The 15,954-nt window shown below is 31.6% G+C and overlaps 1 protein-coding gene and 3 non-coding genes across 4 annotated transcripts; 3 read left to right on the plus strand and 1 right to left on the minus strand.

Moving 5' to 3' along the window:
• Positions 1-271: 271 nt before the first annotated feature.
• Positions 272-5,659, minus strand: LOC124840773 (D111/G-patch domain-containing protein). The gene is made up of 10 exons (XM_047316890.2): positions 5,449-5,659; positions 4,626-4,731; positions 4,361-4,517; positions 4,011-4,068; positions 3,804-3,925; positions 3,532-3,723; positions 3,186-3,458; positions 1,594-1,814; positions 1,005-1,220; positions 272-568 (listed from the first exon to the last, which is right to left on the minus strand). The coding sequence occupies exons 1-10, from the start codon at positions 5,529-5,531 to the stop codon at positions 476-478; spliced, it is 1,521 nt and encodes a 506-aa protein (XP_047172846.1). The 5' UTR covers positions 5,532-5,659; the 3' UTR covers positions 272-475.
• A 9,492-nt stretch (positions 5,660-15,151) lies between these two features.
• LOC124840783 (small nucleolar RNA Z112) lies at positions 15,152-15,278 on the plus strand. The gene has a single exon (XR_007029070.1). It is a non-coding gene; the product is annotated as a small nucleolar RNA Z112 (small nucleolar RNA).
• A 51-nt stretch (positions 15,279-15,329) lies between these two features.
• LOC124840782 (small nucleolar RNA snoR2/U65) lies at positions 15,330-15,488 on the plus strand. Its single transcript, XR_007029069.1, has one exon. It is a non-coding gene; the product is annotated as a small nucleolar RNA snoR2/U65 (small nucleolar RNA).
• Positions 15,489-15,546: 58 nt separating this feature from the next.
• Positions 15,547-15,622, plus strand: LOC124840779 (small nucleolar RNA snoR77Y). The gene has a single exon (XR_007029066.1). It is a non-coding gene; the product is annotated as a small nucleolar RNA snoR77Y (small nucleolar RNA).
• The last annotated feature ends 332 nt before the right edge of the window (positions 15,623-15,954 follow it).

The following is a 15,954-nucleotide window of genomic DNA, read 5'->3' on the forward strand; positions in this document are numbered from 1 at the left end:
GTCATTGGTCATGGTGTTTTTGGGACCGTGTACAAGGGTGTGATGCCTGAGAGTGGTGACACTATTGCGGTGAAGAGGAGAGAGAAGAGAGAGAAAAAGCTGAATAGTACAAAGCAAAAAGCTGGACAACAGAGGAAAGAAGAGAGAGAAGAGAGAAAGTACGTAGATTAGCATGAAATTAACATCGTTACTGCCAACTTAACAGACAAGACCTTATTCATACAATTTTCATAACATAAGGACCCAATGTCTTCATTTATAAAATCGGATATAAAACAGAAATTAACCTCTTAACATGAGGACGAAGTAAGCATTTAAACCATTAGATAATTAACCGTTGATGTTCATAAGGATGCTTATGCTTTGAATGGAAATATAGTTGAAGATGGTATTATACATTTCACTACTTTACTCACTAGCTTTCTAAATAGCTCTCTTTAGACCCTATAACAGACACTAAACATGTGAGTCAGTTTCAACGAGACCATCCCAAACCTGCAGTGCCAACATTTCCAACTGGTTGAATAGGTTCCACCAAGCCCTTCGTAGAGCTTCCAAGCCCCTCCCCCTGCATAAATCATATAAAGCAATTATTCTACAATCATAATCCCAAACCATTCGAAAATATGTGATAGACTTGGCGTTGTTCTTCATGGCCTAATGGCGTGATGAGAAAGGTTCCTAAACAAGGTTCGACTATTTTGTGATGGATAGTGTAATCATGATTGTCATGTAAAAATCATATTATGATTTTTTGATAACAGACGATGGAAATATTATTCTTTTGTTGGTGGATGAAAATTAAACTTTTATTTTACATGGGTAGGGGGTTGTGTGGCTCATTTCAAGACCTACTACATTACTAAATTCAAATACACCTGTCTTTCTCATGGTGTGGCGCCTTTTGAGCTATAAGTTTGTCGCATAGGAAAGAGTGAATTTGTAATGAAAATTCTGAAGATTGAAGAAAAAATAAAGTAATTTGATGATAAGTTTGAAGATACCTCCTTCCAACCCATGCTTTTCAGAAGTTTTCTGGCATAACTACCTGCTCCAAATGACATCTCCAAGGCCTCTGATGCAGCTTCTTGAGGACAACCATCAGGTGAAGATGGCGTATTATAAATATCTGGCAGATTCTTCTGTCCTGGACCCATGCCGAAGCCACCATGCAATATTCTTCTTTCAGCAGCCCTATCTCTGTATTGATGTTTAACTTGCTGTCAGAGCAAACAAAAAACGAGTTGAAGGTTAACCGATTCTGGATATATCCTTAGATGTGGTCAATTGTTCTATAGAAAGGGTGATCATGTAAGAAGGGAAAGACAAGTTCGGAGCCTTTATCTCTATGTTGTTATATTCTCTCTTTCCTATTCGATCCAGTCAACTTCCATAACCCACAACTCTTATTGAAGTGGTCACTTTCCACTCAAATATGTTATGAGAAAGGAAAATTATAAGCCATAGCCTCATGTGTTACATATACTACCTTTCATCCTACGTCCTTTCTCAAGAAGTTGGGCATCCATTTATCTACTATAAAATTAAGAAAAAATGCAGCTATTTGTTTGATTTCAACATTAGACTACACACCTTAGATACAGAGGGCTGACTTGGTAATGCAGACAAATCCTTCTCTACAGGGATATCATCTGAAACTGAAGCAGAGCTTTCACTGGACTTGGAGAGCTGAGTGATTTTTCTATTAGGTGATAGCTGGGGAAAATCCCAATGTTTTGTTGGATTTGAGGAATCATAAGTTGATAATGAAGCCATATATTTTGCACTAGGATTTCGCAATCTGTACACTTGTCCTGGTAAAAGAACATGATGAGCATATGTATTTACCCCAGAGAGTATTTCTAGCCCTATCATTTTACTGAAAATTCCCATACTTCTTCATTTTAAAACTACTCACTCATCCATGAGAATGAAATTTATGACAGGTTGTATAGAAAGGCATACAAGCAAGAAAGTTTTAATTTTTTAATTACATGTTAGTAAATGCCTCCATTATCACTTTTTTAATACTTATATCTCCTTAGGAATGACAACAAAATTCATACTTGTAGATATCCACAAGTAAAATCTGCTATATCAAACAAGTACATTTAATGGATACTAGCCAACAACGGGTATAAGTATTTTAGATACCCACCTATTAACGGGACAAGTATAGGTATTGCATGATCCAACCTACAATATACTTACATTTGTTTCTCGTGATTTTTATTTGAATATTTTTTTTTTGGGAATAAGTGATCAGAGTAAAGTTAATGACAAGGAAAACGCTAAGAATTGAGAAAAATGGTTAATAATTTTATTGTAAATATTTATCTTTTAATTTAGACTTGTAGAATTAAAATTGGTTTTAAAGAGATTAATTTTATTTAAACTTATATTTTGCATTGCAACTTATATGAATTTGCCTTTTAGAAAGATTAATTTTATTTGAACTAATATTTTATGAAGCAATTTTACTTGAATTATACTTAAAGATCAGTTTTTTATGAGGTTAAAGAAAAAAATTTAAACAATCTTAATAAAAGATTGGCTTAAATGCTTATTTCGTCCTCATGTTAAGACGTGAATTTCTGTTTAGTACCCGGTTTTAAAAATGAAGACATTGGGTCCCGATTTTATGAAAAGTGTATGAATAAGGTCCTGTCCATTAAGTTGACAGCAACCGCGTTAAGTCCATGCTGATGTGGCCGTACTTTTTCTCTTCTCTCTTCTGCTGTCTAGCTTTTTCTATCTCTTGTTCAGCTTTTTCTTTGATGATTTGTTGAACTTGTTCTTTCTTTGTGGACCTTATTTATATATTTTTCATAACATAGGAACCCAATGTCTTTATTTTTAAAACCGGATACTAAACAAAAATTCACCTCTTAACATGGGGACGAAGTAAACATTTAAGCCTAAAAGATTTAAAAAAATCAAGAAAAAAAAACAAAACAAAAGAATCCATGGATATCCATGTGTATAAATATAAAATAAACAAAAGAATCCATGGGTATTCACGAGTATAAAACAACCTACAAGGTACCTGACAAACAATAGGTCGGGTATTTTAGACAGTGCGGGTAGTAAGTAGCTACCATACGTTGCTCCAGGCACCCATTGTCATCCCTACTAATGACAGGGTGTATGATAAGTATTAACAAGTGCTAGAGTAAAATGCAAACCTGTTCTAACTCGTACCAGATCAAGATGTGCTTCACAAATGGGAGCAGATCTTAATTTCCCTCCACCAGAAGGGATAGATGGATGTTGTTTTGCAGATGGTCTCACCAATCTTCCAACCAACCTTGCAACTTTATCTTTTTCATCTCTTTTGAATCTCGTAACCATTTCCCAATCCCACAAGTCCACAATTGGAACCTCTAAAACCAAATCTTTCCCTGATTCAGTAACTTGACCATATTGAGCTCGCCATTTCTCTTCATCCAATAACATACCTGTAAGGAAGAGCAAGCCTATTTAAGAGATAGATCAAGTCTATTTAAGAGATGAGTCAAGTCTATTTAATACCTTCATCTATGGTACTTCTATCAGCTATGTCACATTCATCCTCCATGTCCGGGATCCACTCACCCTCTTCCAGTTCATAAGAGTTGTCGTAAGCTATACCTTCATCTACAATACTTTTACTATCAGCTAAGCCATTTTCACCTTCTTGTTTTGGGTTCCACTCACCTTCCACTTCATAAGTTTTGCTGTAAGCTATACGTTCAGGAAACAAATTCATTTACAAACTGTGTTAGCTACCACATAACAAAAAATGATAGAAGTTATGCACAAACCATCAGCTGCTAAAGTGTTATATCCATCATCTGTTTCCAGCGGCACTGTCACGCCATCAGCTTCACTTACTGATATATTCTTGTAGCCAGACAAGTACAGATCAATAAGTGTGTCCTCTAACCTGTTAGTTGGCAAATGACTAATTTACATATGAAAAGTTTGAAGGTAAAAATCATCAATGGAATAAGGATGTGCAAGTTGGATACCATTCTGATGGTGGTGGAGGTGGCTTTTCACAAGTTGGACTACTCACAGAATTTCCATCTGTTTCAAAGACAGACACTTAAGATAAATTAAGTTACTCATATTAACTACTGCTGCATTTGAAACATCAAAATGTTCGAAGAGGAGTAGAAGACCAATTGTCTACTATATTAATACAATCAAAGTGCAAATATCGGGCATTTGGCAAGGCAGCACTTGGTAGCAAGCCCCTGTCCCTGCATACTGTGACCTATCATCATTATACTATAATATTGTTGACAAGATTATTTTTTATAACATTGTCGGGAACTAATGCAAATGCAGAAACAGAGTTGAAAGTTCATATACATACCATCAAGTGCTTCATTAGCCAGGATTCTTGTCTGTAGGTTTGTTTCAGATCTATTTTCAAGAAAGGAAAAATAATCCTCGATGTCGTTCCCATCACAGATTTGTTGAGGACTTCCTGTGGTAGTTTCCTTGCACAGATATGTGTCTGCATTGTCGTCCTAAGCATCAAGCAATCAAACTACATTTATAACATAAAACATTGATTTAAGAATTTATCTATTAAAAAATGTTAAATAGATTATTTAGAAGTCCAACTCCAAACCTACCTTATTGGAATCTAAAAGTACATAATTCCCATCCTCAAATTTGTAATAAGCACCATCTCTGCTGCTATAATACCACCCGGCATTAGGGTCATGGTAAAATCCACTACTGCACAAAGTCAAATACATTTCCTCAACAAATGAATATGGGGGGAAAGTTAACGAAGGAAATTTATTCTAACAAGACGAAAGAATAAAAGTAGCTCGTTATATTCATGATTTACATCAGTACAGACAACCAGACGCAAACCAAATAAAAAATAAAAGGAAATATCTGTTATGTTGGAGGGCGTGGAATCAAATAAGTCATTCCTGTGTTTGATCAGGATGTTGGAAAGAAAAAGCTCATTCCCAATCCCATTTAATTTCATCTAAAAAACCAGAAATTACTCTCCATCATATTTTCTTTCCGACAATTCTAACATACCAGGCATAAGAACGGAGAAAGGTAGGGTAATTATTTCATTCATATTCATATCAAACAGAGTGATAGAAGCTGACCATTCTGTTTTCATTCCATCCACATCGATAATTATGGTATTAAACGCTAATTTGAAGACATGATAGCTTCGGAGTCACGCAATATGTTCAGAGGCTCAGCAGATATAAACAATCACAGATACACGATGAAATTTTAACGTTCCACAGATAGGAACTACTACAAATTAAACTGCACGAAAGAATGAATAACCATAGCTTGCAGAAATTCTCATGCAATGAATAATTAAAATGCGAGCATGGCTTTGTTAAGGATTAAGAGCAAACAGAATAATGATTGATTTGTTTGGTGAGAATTGTTGTTCGAAATTAGGGGTGAAAAGAAAACCTAGCGTGGAAGTAAAGCTGTGATTTGTGATCCCAAACAAAGGTAGAATCACTATTTTCACGATTTTCAGAATCTGCGTCCATAGCTTCTGCACTTCAATGGCTGAATCTCTCGTCGGCGTTGGAATCTCCACACTATCTTCTTCATGCTTCTTGGCCCAACCCAGTATTCCCCTTCTCAAATTCTACATCAACTTTTTAATTAGAGTGTATAACCAATAAATTTTTAATTAAGGCGTATAACCAATGACTTGGCTGAAATTAATCCTATATATTAATTAAGTTTTTTTTTTTTTATATTTGAAATCATAAAATTTTATGACATACGTAAACTATTATCCTTTTTACTATTTTATATATCATTCTTCAAAATTTCACTTTTTAGTAGAATGATACTTTAACAAAAGCATTTGACAATATTTTGACACTGACACATGTCAAAATGTGAGTGGTGCATGTAAAAAATAATTTTTAAATATGATAATGAAGTGACAATAGAATTGGAGCAGGTTTCAAGTTTTTGGTTCCTTTTCTCTTTTCAGATTTTGAATATGAGGAAGCTTCGAGAGAACCGAGAGCACGAAACCAAGAGAGAGTCTCCTCTTCCCTCCACCCAACCACCTATTGTCGTTGGAGTGTCGCCGTTCGTAGAGAGAATGGCGCTTCCTCCCACCAAATTTGCCTAAGTACCTATGAGACCATCGAAGGTCCTAGCCTAGGGGTTTTTTCTTGGCCTAAGGTGAGTGATAACGGACTAACCTTGTGTGGTAGCTTCGGGTGGGCCAACTGTTTCACCACAACAAGTGCACAAACTGTCATAGCTACATATTCATACTAATCCGGATAGTCAAGTCTAAGGTCTTTATTGGTTAAGATGTTTGGAATGATGTATGTGATATAAATGATTTATGTATGTTATGTTATAAATGTGATACGATTTCTTTGGTATCTAGCTTACCCTTATTTTTCTGTTGTCTGTGTCTTTGTATGTTGTTTCTCTTTTGCAATGATCACCTAATGGTAAGAGCTTATAGATTCACCTTTTCAGTTGTTCCATCTAGAGGTGAGGTAGAAGCAAATGAGTATCTAGAGAAGTAGATCTCTTTTTTGAAGAATATTTGTTTTACCTAGTTGTTCTTTTAGCATTTATGTAACGTTTCATTTTGGTAGTTTATACTAAAAATGGGATGTTACATTATCGGGTATTTTAATTAAATTTTTATGAGAGTATCTTCTGAAATTATAATTTGGGAAAGTAATCTAAAAATTCAATTGTAAAAAAAGTTTAAAAAATGGTGGTGTGAATAGTAAAATGTTCAAATGTTGTCTTATTCTAAATGGTAATATCATTAAATGCATTTTGAAAATTTTTCCATTCGAATTGTTTCATTAGTGTAGAATTTAATATATTCCTATGTTAGGTGCATTGTGATGACTGGAATTCTATTATATATACTTTATGATATATTACCTTTTTTATCAATTAATATTATATATTTATATTTGATGTCTAAATAAAATAGAGTTTCCTAAGCGGTATTATATTTCATTGTGATCATAAAAACTTCGTTTACATTTTCTAAGAGTATCTATGAATAAAGTGTTTTTTTTTGTAAGAGTTTCTTGTCAATAAAAGTATTAGCTAGTATACATGACTTCTTTAAAAGTGAACCAAACTTACTCATATAAGAAATTTTCATTAATATTAAGAATTATATATTTACAATATTTACTTTAAAATAATATGTTAAAACACTTCTACGAAATTTCCAGTAAAAAAATATATACTGAAATTTACTCTTATCAATAAAATAATATTTTAATATAAGTCCCTACATATAAGTTTTTAAATCTTAAAAGAAGTTATTTATATCAAATATTCTTATTAATTCTGTAACATCCCAAAATTATACAATCAGCAACTATATAATAGAATATTAACATGTATTAATATGATAAAACAGTTTTACAATTAAATAGAGCAGTGTGCAAAAATGGCCGAACGACCTTACATATACACACAAAATAACGAGCGTTCACAAAAGAATGAGGACGAACGGTTTACAAAACAATGACCGAACGTCCAACTATTTACAACCAACAAAAAGGCACTCGCTCATAAGCGACCTGCTATTCTAATTTTACTAACTAAAACTGAACGCCTTTAATGCTCGGTCTTCACTTCCACTTCAACGAGATTCTCCTCAGCTAGGATTTCCTCTTCAAGTGTTTGCTCCAGAGAAGTATCACCTTCTGCTCACATCCACACGGATGATCATTGCAAGGACAAGACGGATATACATATACAAACAACACAATGGAAATGCAAGGGTAAGCTTATTGAATTTAACTCAAGTCAAACATACTTTTCATACATATCAAATACACAATCAAATAAGTCACAACACATACATTCAATTCCACCATTAACTCAATCAAATTCCTGGAACTAGACCGACCGTCCGGACTTGTATGAATTCTGTGTAGCTACGACGTCCGTGCACCCAGGTGGAAGAGTTGGAATACTCGTCAGCTGCCACCTGAGGTTAGTCCGTTCTGTCCAAGTTACAGTTATGGACTAAGACCTCCTGCCATTCCCACACATGACATGCTCCTCTCTACTTGAGAACAAGCACTCACGGAATATCAGGATGAACCGCCAGCTAAGCTTACCACATTCATACTTTACAATTCTCAATTTTTCAACCAAGAGTCGTTCCTCCCTGGAACGCTCGTTCAAATTCCACAATCACAATCTCATTTATCATAGTGTTCGCACATCTTAATTCAACCTCTTATTAACACTTTCATTCTTTGTTCCACTTGCATAAAAAGACGAACGTTCAATCCTCTTTATAACGAGGACGAACGTCAAGAGTGAGATCAAGAAAGACTCCTTTGAATCAGTTAAATGAACTAATTCTAGTACGATCCAAATAATACTTAGAAAAAATCTAAGTTCAGTAACACTTGAGCGAATCCAATGAATATGTAAAATCACAAGTTGTTTGGATAAATAAACTGGACAAGATTTAATTCAGGAGACAACTCGCCAGTAAATGACCGAGGGCGAAAATAGACGTTTAATGAAATTCTTGAACGAACGTCACTGAGGTATTGGACGAACGTTACTAGATCTATTGGACGAATGCTATTTAGATTTATGGACGAACGCTATTTCAATTCAGGACGAACACTATTACCGTTCGTTGATAATTAAGGAAGGAACGAACTTTCGGTATATGACCGAGCGTTCTTTTACCACATACGCATTTGGACGAGCGTTCGGTATAAGAACGAGCGCTACTTAGGACGTACGCTTTTGAGTCTAAACTTATTTGCTGATTCAAAATCATAGAAATTTGGAATTTTCATAATATGGGATACTTAAAGTTTATGCTTTAACAATTTGACTAAGTGTAAGATGGTAGATTTTCAAGCTTCTCAATTCCTCACACAACACTCATGAGATCTACGTTTGGCCGAACGCTCAAACGTAAATTATGTATAAGAGGGCGTTCGTACTCAAAGGGAAATCCTTTCCAAATGAAAGGGTTCGACTATTTCAAGGAATTCACTATGAATACCGAACGGTCAATGACCGTATCGATAACGAACGTTTATTTTCATAGACTTAATTAATCAAACTCATCTTACAGTATACAAAATTTTCCAGTATAAGCTTTCATACATCAATTTACTCAAATCATTATACAAATCCATGCATTTTCACACATCATCTCATCATACAACTCATTTTACAATTAAATCAAACCATAGAACATTGCATCATTTTCATACATCATTTCAGAATCATTTTCATATACGAACAGTCCAATATCATGAATCATATTTCAAGCAGCATATAAACGCACATACAGTACAGAAAATCACATGAATTAAATCTAATAAGCTTCCCTTACCCGGATCAGTAGTGATCGTTCTAAAACGAGTGATCTTGGCTTGTCCAAATATGGTTCTATCAACTTTTCTCTTGAACTCTTCTACTAAAACTAAAAGAAACACAAAGAGCTCGGTTTAGACCCATGCATGCAGACGGAACTGGTTGCAGAATTCCAGAAAAGAGCGTCCAAGTATAAACTTACCAGAACCGGAAGTTGTTCGGTTCAAGATGGAGCTCACGGTGCAGGGAACGTCTCTGCGTTTTCTGAAACGTGATCGGAGAAGAGGATGGTGAGTTGCAGAAGAGAGAAAGATAAGAGTTCTAGAGAGATGGAGGAGAAAAGGAAAAGTCTGAGTTTGGAAAGGGAGAAGGTGCGCGTAGAGAGTGGGAGATTTTCCAGAAAAGTTACTTTTGTTCAAATCCCACTGTCAGACGGACGAGCGTCCCTCTAGACGACACCTGCACCCCACCACTGACTTCAGAAGTTTCCAAATTGACAAGTGGCGTGCATCCAGGGCTCGTTCTCAGTGGATTTTTAATGCATTGAGTTGCGTGGCATGGTGAATTAATGGAAGCTGACAGGTGACTAAGCATGGTATTTAATGAGGCGTGACAAATTCAAATCACATTAAATAGTATTTCACTAACTATAAATTCAAATGGTATGTTAACCTTGGCTTGACATGGAAAGAATTCTTAAAAAAAAAATGAGACTGCATATCTGAGGACTCGTGCATATCTGAGGACTCGTGAACTTAAAAAGACCTTGGAAAATTTGAAGACCTAATAAAATGGCTAAAACAAAAGTTTGAATGACCAGATAACGAGACTCACATCAATATTTTATAATCTCTTTTATATTTATTATTATTATTATTTTCTTAGTAAAGTGTTCAGTGACACATTCTAATTATATAATATTTAAACTATAAAAAGGAGCTATCACATTATTAATAAAATAGATCAGTTAACATATAAAAAAACATAAAATTATTTTTACAATCATTTAAAATAATTATAAACATCAACTTTATATACAATGTACAAGTATCAAAATTATATACAGAAAAGTGTCTCAAAACTACAAAAGAAAAACTAACTACTAAAGAAAATACTACTATAGACCCTAAACATCTAGACCATCACCTCTTAATGTCTACTCCACCATTAAGTTAACATGATCTGCTCACACCTATTAGATGTTCATTGCCAAAAGAAAGCAACACATAGAACAATACAACCAAGAAACATACAAAAAGGGTAAGCTAATTGTAAAACAATTAAACATAGAAAAATATGATTCATCATACAATTCAATTCACACATAGTATAACATTTTTCCTGTTCACATCAAAGACTCGGACTTGGCCAACCCTTTACAATATAGTATAAATGTCGAGCCATGAAAAAGTTTTGCACTTGTGTGGTAGAACAACTGACTCACTCAAAGCTACCACATAAGGTTAGTCCATTAAAACACTCTTTGCCACCATGAAGAAAATCCCTAGGTTAGAACATCCTAATCCTCTGATGACATGACTCATCACTCTCTAATTGAGCATGGATGATCATTAGAGTTTCAGAATAACCTTCATATTGGCTTTCTTACATTTATACTAAACACATATGAAATCCCCAATAAGAAATTCCTCCTTAGAATTATTTTCCACAACATTTCATTAACAATTTGATAACCTCATAATACATTACGTCCAAGCATATGAAACCATGAAACATCCACGAAAGAACCAGAAACAATCCAATCAAGTATCACAAATCACAAAAAATACATTTTTGGAAACCTACAAATTGGCGCTCAAGCGCCTCGAAACTGGTGCTCAATGCCCTGAAACTAGTGAATTGGCACCCAAGCACCCAAGCGCCCTAGAAGTAGCGCTCAGTGTTAGATTCCAAAGAGTTAATGCCCATGCGCCATGACAGTGGCGCTCAACACCGCAACAAAAACTAAGGCACTTCTAAACTGACTTTAGACACTTCTCCCACCACTTTGATTGATTCCTAGGACCCTCTAGGTACTAAGAAACCTCATCAAACACAACTCTAACTCAATTTGAGTACTTCAAACCAAATTCAATTTACTAGACTACCTAAACTCATTTATATTCCTCCTAACACCAATTTTAACAAACCAACAACATGAACAAGTCATAATTGACTCAACAACATACCCTAAACCATCTAATTCATCATAGACCTACTCTTTTATAAATTCACTACCCAAAAGCCCCTTATTTAGACTTAAAACATGTAAAAACACACTCACCAACCATCTATTCTATCCTAAATCAGATTTTACTGGTTTGAAAGATTCAATAAGTCTTAAATGACTTCAAAACTGACCTCAAACTGTTGTTTTCCCATACCAACTATTTTCTCATGATTTCACCTATCAAAACCCTCTAATTTAACTCTAAAACAAGTATAAAAATGAACTCAAATTCTTTCTCTCAACTTAATTTTATACTTTAACCATTTATGGGCCTAAACCATATATAAAAGACCTTATAACACTTACCAAACTGCAAGTTCCTCATCAAACTCATTATTCCAAAAATTGGTATACCAACACCTATCAACCCAAACCCCAAATTAATATTTTAACCTCCTCTTTCACGAATATCATCATCCATACAAATTTTCATAAAAAACATTTCCATTTTAGCATACATGAACTTACACAACAATTCATACATTTATAAATTCTCAAGATTTCATTATGTACACAATAATCACTATTTACTCAATTTAGAACATCCAAGCTATCATATAACTATATAAACACATCAATAATAGATTTAAAACTTCCTATTACATATTTGAAAGATGAATTAGCTTATCTTATCTTAGGGAGAACTACTACGGCTCTAAGAACACCCAACTATTGCTTTTACAATAAGAAACTTTAGAAAAGCTTACAATTCACTGAATTTTAATCAAAATAAAATCTTAGAACCTCAATTTAACCAAGAACCAAGGAAGAAACACATTTGGTACATGCAAAACAAATTTTTATGCATGATCATAAACTGAGAATAAAAAGAAAAAGTGATAGAATCTTACTTGCTCTAAACAAAGAACTGATAGGATGGAATTGGAGATTACTCCGCGGTGATCTTCTAGGAACCTCCTAATCATTAAACAAAATGATTGAAGAGTGAGAAAAATATAAAGAAGCGAGAGAGAATTAGGAGGAAGAGTTTTAGATAGATAGTTGAGTATTTTAAGTAATGAAACAATTTTAAGAAATTTTATTTATTATTTAATTATTGTAATTTTATAATACTTGATCTCATTATTTTAAAAAAAATCTACCAACTTTAACATTTTATCTTTTAGTTCTTACATTTATAATCTTATTTTTTATATTGTTATTATTTTTATTTTATTTATTTATTATTATTATTATTTTATTAATAAACTATTTATAACCTCATTTTATTTATTTATTATTATTACTTTTATTTTATTAATGAGGTGTCTAAAACCACAATATCAATTATACGAGAGTGTTTGTAATATTTAACCACGATCAAATAAGTTTAACTTTTCATTGTCAAAGAATCCAATTTTTTTTTGCAATGTGTAAAAAAAAAAGGGTAAAGAATAAAATATTTCCTTCAAGATTAGTTACATATTAATGCTAATTTTTTTTCTCTAATAAAAATACATAAAAATTATTTAAACTAAATCCGTGTCCATTTACTCAATCATTAAATTCAAAAAAAGTTACCAAGATTAAAACTTTTATACTAAGATTGAATTTTCTTTTATGATACTAATGAAAAATGATAATACTATTTATACTGAACCGACTCAACTTCTTCTATTACTCTCAGACTAGATTGATTAATTTACAATTATCAATTAAGTAATTTATTATGCATAGGAGATAAATAGAGATATTTAATAAATATCTCATTATTTTTTTCATAATTACCTTTTCCTAAACATTTTGTTGTCTAGAATAGTTTTTGAAATATATAATTAAAGAGTGTTTCATCCTACACCTCCAACATCTCATCCTGCACCTCCAAAAATTCCATTTTTAACCTTCTGACATATGCAGCTTCAACTTTTCAAAAATTTTATTTTTTAATAAATATATTTTTATTTTCTTCTCTCTTATTAAAGACACTTTAATAAATACATTTTTATTTTTTTCTCTTTCTTATTAAAGTTCCTCTGCACCATTTTAATAATAATCTAATTTAATTTAAAATTTAAATATTATTTAATATAATTTTATATTTTAATAATTATTAAAATATGATTTATATCATAATAATAGTTATATTAAATATATAAAAATCAAATAACTAAAATAAAAATAATAATGATAAAAATAAAAAATAAAATAATAATAACAATAATATAATATTTGCTTTAATATATTCAAATATATTAAATTATATTAAAATATTACAATAAATTAAAGAGTTATTAAATTTTAAACAAAAACAAAATTTTTAAAAACTTATTTATTGGATAGTTTTTTATTTAAAATATAATATATATTTTTATAATAGTTTTATTAAAATTACTAAAAGTAATAATAATAATAAAAATAATAATAATAATAATAATATTTAAAATGACATTTAATATATTTAAATATGTTAAATTATATTAAATTATTAAATTAAATTAAATAATTATTAAAATTAAATAAAAACAAAATTTTGAAAAGTTCGGATACCCATATCCGATTCATATGTTATCGGGTTTCTATATCCGATGAACAAATTTTAAATTTATTTTCTATTTAAACTTTAATAATTATTTAATTAAATTAACATTTAATATAATATAATATATTTAAATATCTTTTATGTGATTTTCAATACTATTTTTATTTTCATTATTATTAACTTTATTTTAGTTATTTTATTTTACTTTTTTAATAAAATTATTATAAAATATAAATAATATTTTAATAATATTAAATTAGAAAAATATAATAAGTAATATTATTATTTTTAATTAAATAAATATTTAGTAAATTTAAAAAAAACTATTAACATTTTACGGTATCCAATAAATAAGTTTTTGAAAATTTTGTTTTTATTCAAAATTTAATAACTGTTTAATTTATTGTAATATTTTAATATAATTTAATATATTTGAATATATTAAAGCAAATTTTATATTATTGTTATTATTATTTTATTTTTTATTTTTATCATTATTACTTTTATTTTTGTTATTTGATTTTTATATATTTAATATAACTATTATTATTATATAAATCATATTTTAATAATTATTAAAATATAAATTATATTAAATAATATTTAAATTTTAAATTAAATTAGATTATTATTAAATGGTGCAGAGGAACTTTAATAAGAAAGAGAAAAAAATAAAATGTATTTATTAAAGTGTCTTTAATAAGAGAGAGAAGAAAATAAAAATATATTTATTAAAAAATAAAATTTTTGAAAAGTTGGAGGTGCATATGTCATAAGGTTAAAAATGGAATTTTTGGAGGTGCAGGATGAGATGTTGGAGGTGTAGGATGAAACACTCATAATTAAAACAGTCTTGGGCCTTTTGCATAACCACAAAGCCCAATGCCGTTTAGATTTGCGGCTCTAACCCTACTATAAAACTCACATCCAAAGCTCTTCCTCCGTATGATTAACTCTCTAGGGTTGGCTTCTGAACGGAGTGGGAACTATGTCAGTGTCTTCAATCTCTGTTACTGTCTCACAGTTATTCAGTAGCTTGTGATTCTCTTCATCGCAGTCATTATTATTGTACTTAATTTTATGAATGTTCGATCCCTGTGAGGAAGATCTCCCATAATTGATAGGAAGTGCCGTATGACAATCTAAACGCAGCGCCAAACGAAGAACTTGTTTCTTTGTGGCGCTGTGTGTGTGATTTGGAACGGGTCTCTGAGGGTTTTATATTTTTTTAAATTGTTTTTTAGTTTTTAATCTGGTTTTTTAGGGTTAGGTCCGATGCCACGTCGCTGGTAGCTTTAATTCAGCGGTGACGAGTGATGCTATGATTGGACCAAAATCAAAAGCGAATCACATTTGTTTCGCATTCTGATAGGAATCTGTGGATTTCATACTTTATGATCTGCAGAGCCGTTTTGTGCGATTACATTTTTTTTATTGTTTGTTTGATCTTTATGTCGTTTGTTTCTTGATTGTCATGCGTGTGGCGAAGTCGACGATGATTTGTTTTAATTGGAATTACCGTCTGATATTTGATGAGAATTTCTGGCTGACTGAGGCTTCGCATCTGCTTGGCTCAAAAATGATTCGACTTTTATGTTTTGATTTATCTTCGGTGTTACGTTTTATCGATATGCCACTGCATTCATCTTGATATGCAGATGCACGAATTAGCATTGAAACTGAAATTGCATTAGTCTTAATTCGTAACCTAGAAGTCAATTTGATGGTTTGCCTTTAATGGAATTCGCTTTTTGTTCTTTTATTATTATTTTAAATTTTTAATTATTAGAATGTTCAAGTAAATAATTGTAAGGTATTTTTTCCTCACCTTCATATTTCTTTCCAGTACCTCCATGATTTTATTAAAATGACTTACTATCCTTCATTCAAAATT

Source organism: Vigna umbellata, chromosome 2 (assembly GCF_029865625.1).
Source record: "Vigna umbellata cultivar VRB3 chromosome 2, Vumbellata_1.0, whole genome shotgun sequence".
Lineage (NCBI taxonomy): Eukaryota > Viridiplantae > Streptophyta > Magnoliopsida > Fabales > Fabaceae > Vigna > Vigna umbellata.